The sequence below is a fragment of the Cryptomeria japonica genome, chromosome 10, assembly GCF_030272615.1.
Source record: "Cryptomeria japonica chromosome 10, Sugi_1.0, whole genome shotgun sequence".
Lineage (NCBI taxonomy): Eukaryota > Viridiplantae > Streptophyta > Pinopsida > Cupressales > Cupressaceae > Cryptomeria > Cryptomeria japonica.
Window position 1 is genome coordinate 810,671,020 of NC_081414.1, and position 10,708 is coordinate 810,681,727.

Sequence of the window (10,708 nt, forward strand, 5' to 3'; positions counted from 1 at the left end):
AGCGGGTGCTCTCCTTGATGTATTCATATTCTTCCCAGTGAAACATCTTTTCAAGTGGAGATTATAGTTTGATTGTACGAAGGGGGCTCCCTCCTTTAAGGTAGCTGTGCCATTGGTTAGCACCACATCTTCGTCTTCCATCCAAGAAAATAATATATGATCTAGAGTTATCTATGTTTCATGTTGCATTGACATACCCTGCATTTGGGTGATGAGGGAAGCGTTATCCATACTAGGGGATGCATAAACAGACTCATTGGGGGTGACGCCTAGACCCTGTTGCTCTACAATCTTTTGGTGTAGATTCCCTCTTGGATAATTTCTTGGTATGTGAGTGTTATTGCAGGGAAAACACCAAGAGTTAGTATCATCCGCTAGATTATTTTAACCCACTGCTAACTCCTTGTCGGTGTTGGGGTAAACGATTTGCAAAGGATTGGGGACTAAGACTATTTGGCAATTCGGCTGTCTAGACTTATCGGCATAGTGATTTGCATGCTGATTATGCTGGTATGGAGGTCGGTTTCCTTGGAAATTTTGCTGAAAAGGGGGTCTAGCAGGTGAGATTTTGGTTGAGAAGGATCTCAACAAGTGTTTCATGTCGTTGACCTTTGCAGCTAGAGACAATTGTGGAGGGACATATTTTTGCTAAGGGCTGGGGTAGACATACATATATTATGGGGTAGATGTACTAGGGACGACCTCTTCAGGAGTTTGGTGAGAAATCTCAGGAGAGACTGGTATGATGGGGTGGGGGGCAAGCTTCCTGATGTCGATCAAATTATTTTCTGCTTGAACTACTATGTCGAATGATTATGGGAGGGTGTTGCCTCCTAGAGATTGGATCATCACCGATATGACAGAATTGAAATCCTTTAGGTAAAAGATGAATGCCATATCCACAGGAGGGCATGTGGATAGAGGTATTCTTTGCTAGGTCCTCTAGAATCTCAAATTGAATTTTGTGAATGCTTCCTAAGGGGTGCTCTTTATTGTGATCAACTGGTGCATCTATGATGATTTGTCGATCTTGTCAGAGAATCTCTAAAAGAAATGGTCGCCCAGCTGATCCCAATATGCTATAGTATTATGGTCAGAGGTTCTAAACCAATCTAGAGCTCTTCCTTTGAAAGAGGCTACAAGAAATCTCAAGGCTACATGTTGCTCGGTGATGTTGTGAACTGTGCAGATACTGGCTATATCTTGTAAATGTTCTTTGGGAGTGTTATGACATTCCCTAGTAAACTTGGGTACAACTTTCAATGTGGCCACAGGGATTGGCCCCTAGACTACAGGTGGAGTTGGGGGAATGAGGGGGCTCCTGTTATTCCAAGTCACAAAATTTTTGAGGGGAACGTGTGCCATCGTTGTGAGGGTGATTACAAGAAAGACTGGTAAGCTCTAAGAAGAGGAAGATGCAGCCGAATGAACATTCACCAAGGGGGAAAGGAGTAAACTGGGATTTAAGGCTCTTTGACTCTTGGTAACAGACTTGTGAGTCATAAACTGGGTCAGGGCTTATTCAAACTATGGCTCCATGAGGCGTGCCCGAAAAAGAACTTTTGACTCTAAAATTTAGTTTGAAAGTGAAGAACCTTATGGGAAATTCAATGATGGGGGACCAATTGTGCAAGACTCACTAAATAACCTCTGAGTTTAAGAAGCTACCACTTCCTTATGGTTTTGAGAAAAGGGGAAGAAGAAAACTTAAAACAACAAGATCTAAACTACTAAGGCAATACACCAAAGCATTTTGTAAAAATATTAACAACATATAAAACACAAAGGCATGCGGTTTTAAAGCCCATTGAACAATCTATATATCCAAATAGAGCCACAATTAAGATACAATTAAGATTCCTTCGCAACATAAAGAAATATCAATCACAAGTGCAAAACATAGTTTAATCGATAGAGTCTGATATATATTTCTAAAGTCATAAGAATTACATGGAAAAGCACAGACAACTATCAAAGCATACTGAAAAGAGGCATCACAAAGGCCGCAGACACAATTTGATTAACCTTTTTCAGGAAAACAATAACAACTAAAAGGCTGAAATTCTATCTACGAAAACTTAATTGTTCTCCGTGAAAGTTTTGAAACCCTCAAAAAAGGAAAAATAATGCATAAATAGAGCCCACCACTCTGCTAATAGCTCAAACATCTGCCAACCATGCACAACCACCCCTGAAACAGAAAAACCATGTCGTAACATTCCGCAGGAACACACCCAGCAAAACGGCCCCCGAGGTTGTTACTCCCACTTAGCCTTGACGATCTTCATACCCGCCTGAATAGAAAAGTTTATGCTAAGCGTGACCTAGTAGACAATGCACCTTGAAGAACATGCGGAAGCTCAGAGGAAACTCCACAGAAAAGCATCCCAACAAAAATATTATTGATAGTCCAGAGATGCTATGTGTCTCCATCTCTCTCAAGCTACAGGCTGGGGCCCAAAAGAAATGTCGAGTCACCAAAACTGATCCATTTGTCACCTCCACGCTCCTTCAGACTTCAAACATAAAACACAGGCCGTCAGGGCCAACAACAAGATTACATTTGGCCCGTACGCTGAGCACAACTCGAAAGTTAAAGAAGGAAAAAGGCACCCCAATCAAAATTTCGTTTGTGGACTTTAACTGAAAATAATGTGAAAAATTATATAATAATATCAAATATTATTATATAATTTAATATAATATTATATTACTACTTGATGAGTTGAATTTTAAGGTCTTATGTGGATAAAATAAAGATTTGAACCTGTATATTGGAAACGTATAAAAGCTGTAGGCTGAAATATCTGTAGGAAAAGAAAAAAATGTATTCTGAGTGCTAGTGATTTTTGTTGGCTTTAGATTTTGATTTTCAGTGGTGTAAAATTTCAAAGGGGTGGTTCAATAATGTATTTGAAAATTCCATGGGCATTCATTTCCATAGCATTATATAATGAAATAAATACAGTTTACCCACAACATTGTTTAAACGATTAGCCTATCTTGTTTATGATTCATAAGGAGCCATATTTTTAATCAGATCTCAACGTTTTCCATATCAAGGAAATGTTGCATTTCTAAAACCCCATAGTAAATTTTTGAACTTAAACCATCCCTTGTGAGCAAGAAAATGCTTCAAATTAAATAGATCTGTTTGTTTAATTTTTGTTTAACCTCTAAATCTTCTTGTTGAAAAGCATTCAACCGTTATTACTGAATATTTTTCACTCATTTACAATGATATTCGATGGTTGTGGGAAATCAATAGTGGGAAAAATATTATGTTTTGTGGACCAGTGAGGTATGAATAGTGCATAAATTGTAAATTTGCACAAAGAAAATAAGTTTGGATTTATTCACTACTAAGTTATATCAGTTTGTTTGAAGGGTTCATGCAGTGTTTGGGAGGCTCAAGAGAAGGCTTTTTAACACATGGTAAACGTTGATTTTTTAAAATAAAAAATGCAATATTTTAATTAATCACAATACGTGGTTAGAATCGTGAGTAGGTGGTGGCAGAGTAATATGTAGAAGCCCTTATAGCAGTGATAACCCAGGTTCAAATCCAGGTGAGCTTCCATACACTTAGCTCTATGACAATGTCATTAAATAGGTGCATTATGCTAAACAAAGTAAAGTATCCCATTTAAGTGATACATACAAGGGTTTTTTCAGTGAAATTAAAGAAGTTTAGGTTGTGTTTTAACTTGGTGATAAGGTGACTATTCAGTTGAAAATGTTTAGCAAATGTAGATTGTCAATTTTGCTTTCTTGAAGATTAGAAAGAAGTTAGGGTTTTCTTTGTATTTTCTTATTTAAAAATAATATTGTTTAATAAAGAATAATGAATCAATGTTAATGTCATAAACTTGCTGAGATATTTTGGCTACCAACCTTGCTTTGTATCTAATCATATGTCTATTTGCTACTTTATTTTTCCATAGACCCACTTTCATCTAACAAGATTGTGATAGGAAGGAAGTGGAACCAAGTCCCAAGTTTGGTTTGTAATGAGGGATTTGTACTCCTCATCCATGACTATTTCTCAAAGAGGATTTCATACATCTTTTGCATAAGTTTGAGGGTCATATCTTAGAGCCACATAGGCATGCATTTGCATGATAGGCTCAGTAGCTAAAAGTGCATGAGGGGCATCATATATTTCAGCTAAGATCATTATTCTTTGATTTCTGACAAGGGATATTGAATGATCATTGGAAGCCAAAACAAGAAATGGATTTTGATCTACATATGCATTCTCATGTTCATTGGAATTAGATTCAAAAGTATTAGAAATGATATCAGAATGACTAAATGTATCATCAAAGTAAACACTCCTCTCAGTGAAGATTGTTTCTATTGAAAGATCTAGTAGTCTGTATCCCTTGATGCTATCTGGGTATCCAGAAAATATGCATTCTTTTCTTTGAGGCTCCGAACCCTTCCTATTTTCTATAGAAATGTGGGCCCATGTATGTGATCCAAAGATGTGAAAATGTGTGACTTCTAGTTGCATGCCTTTCCATGGTTCAGAAGGGGTTTTTCTTGTAATAGATTTGTGAGGAGATCTATTTTGTATGTATGAATCATAGTTGATTGGTTCAGCCCACAATTTGGAAGGAAGAGATCTTGCATTTAACATGCCATTGTCCATCTCTTTCAAAGATTGATTCTTTCTCTCAACTACCCTATTCTATTATGGAATGTAAGGAACTGTGTTCTACAACAACTGTATTCCATCTTCATCACAAATATGTTGAGCATCATTGTTGACATACTTTGCCCCATTATCTATGTAGAGGATCTTGATCCTTTTCCTAGACTACTTCTCTACATAGGCTTTGAAAATCTTGAAACTATCAAACACTTCATACTTGAATTTGATAAAATACACCCTTGTGAATCGTGTGCAATTGTCAGTGAATGTAAGCACATAATTGGCTTTTCTCATGAAAGGTTTTGAAAATAAACTCATTAGAACATTGTGAACAATCTCTAAAGGAGAATAAGCTCTCCATATATTCTCCTTCTAAAACTTTTCTTGAGGATGCTTTCCAAGAGTACAACCCTCACAACCTCCATCAAAAAATTCTATGAAAAAGAAATCCTTTAACCATCTTTGTTTGCTAAGTTGTTGTGTGTATCTAAATTTTAAATGACCATATCTTTCATTCAAAACTCCACTTTCATCATTTGCATGTGTTAGTACTTATCTTTATGAGCTTATCCTACTCACATATCAAAGAGTCAATAGAAGCATCAAGTGTGGGCATATTCCAAGTTGGTCTAGTTGTAAGCCTAATTATGTGAAAATTGAAGACACATACAATAAATTTTGGACCCAATTTTAATAGAATAGAAATAATTAATTTCTTTCCTTTTGTGGATTTGTCAATTTGGATCCTTTCAACTCAAGTAATAAAGTTAGAAACTTTGTGAAGAAGTCTTGAATATCTTCAAAACTTCTTGAATTTAATAAATTTAGCTCATTTTCTAGGATGTGATATTGCATCTCATCTTGCTTTCCAAAAAGAGTCTCCAACATAGTCCAAACATGGTTTGGAGTTGTGTATTCTTCCAAATGAAAAAACAATTTTGGAGACATAGATAAGCATGAAGAACATAAGCCTTATCAATCTAGTTGAAATATTTGGATTTTTCAATCACACAATTAGGTTCAACCTCTATATCCATGACTATTCGATACAAGCCTCCACTTTTGAGTTGAAGCAAAATCTTTGACTTTCATTCAAAATGGTTGTATGGCATGAGAATAGCATAGGCTGAAAATTCCATTCTTTAATCTCTAGTCTTCAATGCCTGCAAAAAAATGTATGTTATGCTTCTTCTCTCGAGCACTCATGTGTGCTATGGTGCTATGTAAAATATTAACTAAACTTGCACAAGATAGTATGATATAGTTGGAAAAAAAGATGAGAACTTGTAGGTTAATAAAAGAAAATTCGAAAAGAAGAATGAAAATTGTATCATTAATTTACAAATGAATTACAAAGTATATAAAGCCTCCATCAAGAAAAAAATAGAAGAAAAGCAAGGGTTTTTTAGGCAACAAGAAATCCTTTGTTAGCTTACAATAAAACTGAGCAACAACAGATTTCAAATCACAAGAATATAGCGTGTGATAAAGATCCTTACAGGATAGATAGAGAAGATCCATAAAGAAAGTAATATGCTATGTTTGAATATTACGCTTACAAGTGAGAGCATCAATCATCTTGGTCATATTTAGTAGAATGGATACATCGACATCAATAAGATATTTTTCAATGTGTTTCAAATTATGATATTATTATCAGAAATTGAATATATAATTTTTGAATCAAACTCATTTATCCAATAGTAATAAAAATCTGATCCCAATTTTTTTATTTTAATGGACATCTTAGAGTTTCATAAATCCATTCACAAAGAAAACTACACAGAGATAAACATGGAATTAATCTTGCTCAAAGAAATAAACATAACATACTTTCAATTTGTTGATAGAGATACGAGGAAGAAGCAGCATCTTGGAGAGTGACCATGATGGCAATCAAGACAGAGGTCCAATAACAGAAACTATTAAGAACATGCCCATGTATGTTCCTAATTAGTAACTAAACTATCATAGCCTGTCATAAAATAGAAAATTCAAAGATTTCATTAACACCCATTACACTTAAGCATCTTAAAACCTTACACAGTGAGGAACATGAAACTCGTCAAGATCCATGAAAGCTAGAGAGAAAGAAACATGAAATTATTTCAATATGAAGAACACATCTAATGGAAAGAAACAACATCTTGAAGACTGTTAATGGTGGCAGTCAAGACAGAGCTGAAGTTATCCACAAACTCCTGTTGAGATAGGCCATCAACTGGATTGAGCTCAAAAGACCATTTGACACAACACTTCTCCTCTTCCATTCCTTCTATGACTTGCAAAGTGCCTTCATACCCATCAAATCCCTTCACGTTTGTGTCGCTAATAGTATAACCATAATAATGGTTAGTGCAGTCCAAGGATGTGAGTTTTTCTTTGGCCCAAGCAATTTGGCCTGGTGAGTAGGGAGACGGAAAAGAAACGTAGCGCACACAGCCAGGGCCCTGCGCAGGCGTTCCATCCACTCTTTCACAAACCAGCAAGGTAGGCTGCCACTTTTTCAATCCACAGAAGTCGTTGAGAATCTCCCACACGCATTGTAATGAAGCCGTCACAGGAACTACCATGGAAGCACGCCATTTAGGGTTCACCATTTTTGCATATAGCACAAGATTTGGAATGGTCAGAGGTAAGGAGGAGATATAAATTGAAAACAGGAGGATCGAAGAATCTAGCCGAAGGAAATTTAATGGCTGGAGCAGGCGGCCATGATAATTCTAGGGAGTGGCTTATTTTAATTCTTATGCCAATACAAACAGTTCCTGGCGTAGGCAGCCATGATAATTCTAGGGAGTGCATTATTTTAATTCAGCATTTTTATTGAATTGTAAGGTCATATTTTCATGAGCATCTATACGATTGTATTTTTCCCTTTGGAATTACAATCAAGGCATGCCATCTGTTAAACAAAATTATAAAAATGTTAAATGAAAAATAAATTGTTAGGTTATATAATTTAATGCTTCCTTTCGATGCAAACTTTCTTCCACAAGATAACAATTTTGTAAGCAAACTTTAAGAATTAAGATTATGTCCAAATTGAAAGAAGAAGAAACAATATTGTAATCTATTAATTTAAAGTATATTCATATTCAAATTTTTAAATGTCAAATTATTTCATTATATATGTAGACGTATAAATCAGACCACTTTCTTAAATAAATATTTAATATTTATTTTAACCCTATTATTTCTATTAATTAATTTCTTCACATTCATCTATTTGATTAAATGAATTAACCAATTTATTTAATTAAATTCACCTAAACCATTTTCTAGCCATTAATTAAATAAATCACTCTATTTAATTAATTCCCCTTTCTCCCCTTTTAATTAAATTTACATTTAATTAAATTGATCCATGCAAATAAATAAATCTAATTTATTTATTAAAATCCCCCACTTGTATATCTATTTTGATTGAAAAAAATCAATTTTATTTTAATTAAAATCCTTTTCCTCCATCCACTTGCATTTTCCTACATCTCCCACTTGTCTCCTAAGCATTCTTCTAGAACCCATCTAATCTTAACCAATTAAGCTTAATCCCTCTTATCCTATGACTTCCCTAAGTTTGAGGAGGTCACTTCTCAAAATTGGAAGAAAGTCTTCTAAATGCATTAAAGGCTTTATTTCTTCAACAAGCTAACTTGTTGAGTTCCCCCAAATTTGGAAGGACTCTTACAAATTTGTCCCCAAATTCTTCCTAACTATTAATGGTTACCTCAACCTTGTTGCATGGTTAGAGACTTTCTCTCTAACTTAATCCTCATCTAACCCAAGGGAAGCATTCATGGCTTTAACCCTGGTTAACCTATTAACCCTTGTAGAAGAGTTTATCCCTTGGATAAAAATGTTATCCATTGGATAACCCTAACCCAACTTTAACCCTTACCTCCTAGGGTAACCTTCATGTCTTCTCAGGCATTTGATGCTTCTTGCATCTCCTCTCAAGCAACCCTTTGTTGACAATTGTCACCATTTCATTGGTGAGAATTATAAACATGGATTCATTAACTTTCAATCCTAGCCCTTGTTAAGATTATTCAATATTGACCATCCATTGCCCTATTTTCCCTATAAATGGAGCTCTCATTCGTTATTTTTAATCAATCCAAGTTTCGTTCATCTACATTATAGTCTAATTTACTAAGCATTTTAGCCTCTCTTTTTTACAATATCATCATAGTGCATTTAGAAGTATTTTTCATATCATAGAATATTTATGCTAGGATAATTGCTAATCATCATAGTTCTAACATCATATATATCTTATAATTCATTCATGCATATAAATCAAATATCACGTGTTCTTGGAGTTGTCATTCCTAAGTCATTTTCTCAATGACCTGAGAGAAAAACATTGACTTTAGGGATCTTGTGAGATAGAGAACAATAGGACACCCCTTGGGAAGTTGAACTAGTTCAATACAATATATAATAGACTTATATTTTGAAGATTTCAAAAAGTTTAACGAACAATATGATATAAATTTAGTGGGCAGTTAGAAAGTGATTTTATTTATACAATTACTTTAAAATATATAAATTATATTTTTAGGAAAGCACAATATAGTCATTTTTTTAATCTTTCTATACAAATTTTCTTCCACAATAATAATGATTCTTAAGTAACTTTCTTCCACAAGAGTAATAATTAAGATTTTATCTTCAAATTGTGACAAGTGTATGAGATCATATAAATAAAAAAATCACTAATATTTTAATGTGCTAATTTAAAGTAAAATTTCATTCAAAAGTTTTAATGTCAAATTATGCCATTTCATGTGATGGGTCATAGATTTTTAATAAGTAGTCTTTCAAGTCTTAAAAACATATAATAGGGAAGATTAAATTGAACAAACATCTTTTTTTATATTTAAACTAAGCTTTAAAATATATTGATAATTTATTTTTGAAATATAGCATCAAGAAAAATAAAAATAGTCAATTAAAAGATTATCAAGAACATGTATATGTGAATGATATTTTGATCATAGTATTGGAACAATAATATTGTAAAGAATTTGAAAAAATAGAGTTATCATACCAATTAGTGAGAGATATTTGATCTATGACAGATGGTTTCATATCAAACTATTATAATATATCATTTTTGTTTTAATTCTTCACTTCTCTACAAGACACAGTTTGAATGCCATTATTACATATAAACAAAGAACTCCTAAGAAAATATGATCCATTTTCTTCTGAAGTATTTCACCATATTTATATAAATCACTCACATACATTTTTTTTAACTCAAGAAACAAGTAGTCATATCTACCATTATTCTTGTGGTAAGATATGTCCACCCTTGTGTAATCATGCTAGTAAGTCTAAAATTTACAACAAATGGGTTCATTACATAAATTAATAGAATGTTAGTGGATTTCAAATCTTAAAAATAATGCCAATATTAATTGTGTATATTTTGTAATAGAGAGAAACAAGAATAGAATTTGATGTATAAATAAAATAATGTCCAATAATAAGAAACTAGCATCATCCATATATATTTTTTATTTTGAAAATCTAAGTGATATTTTATTCTATTACAATTTTTTTGTGAACAAGAGATATTACTTATAGAGATAATAAAGTATATGGTAGTTACAGATTTTGTATGGTATGATCTAGATGCAATTAATTCTCTTTTAATGCACACCAATATATTTGAATGGATATTCATAATATAGGTCGTAGCCACAATATTTTGAATTATTATTATTTTTATAATTATTATTAGGTTTAATTAGATTGACCCAAGACCTTCCCCATCCTATGGAAGGCCAAGAGTCACAACTTAGAATTCCACTTTTAGATGTCCCTATTGGGAATTTAACTTGGGTCTCCACAGTGAGAACCCAATGTTTTAACCAGTTAAGCTCAACCCCTTGGACAATTTAATTAATATATTTATATATTTATATACAAATGAATAAATATCAAAATTCTATTGATTTATATAAAATTTGCCTAAAGTGGAATATATTTCACATAATATCGCCTTAACCTTTCAAATATTGTTTTCCCTATCTTTAT

The 10,708-nt window shown here is 33.3% G+C and overlaps 1 protein-coding gene across 1 annotated transcript; it reads right to left on the reverse strand.

Moving 5' to 3' along the window:
• Positions 1 to 6,783: 6,783 nt before the first annotated feature.
• Positions 6,784 to 7,257, reverse strand: LOC131859303 (lachrymatory-factor synthase-like). Its single transcript, XM_059212896.1, has one exon. It carries the CDS (start codon positions 7,255 to 7,257, stop codon positions 6,784 to 6,786), a length of 474 nt encoding a protein of 157 aa, XP_059068879.1.
• Positions 7,258 to 10,708: the final 3,451 nt, after the last annotated feature.

What these genes read in the sequence shown, in the direction of transcription:
- LOC131859303 (XM_059212896.1), bottom strand. Translation starts at nt 7,257, where the DNA reads ATGGTGAACCCTAAATGGCGTGCTTCCATGGTAGTTCCTGTGACGGCT.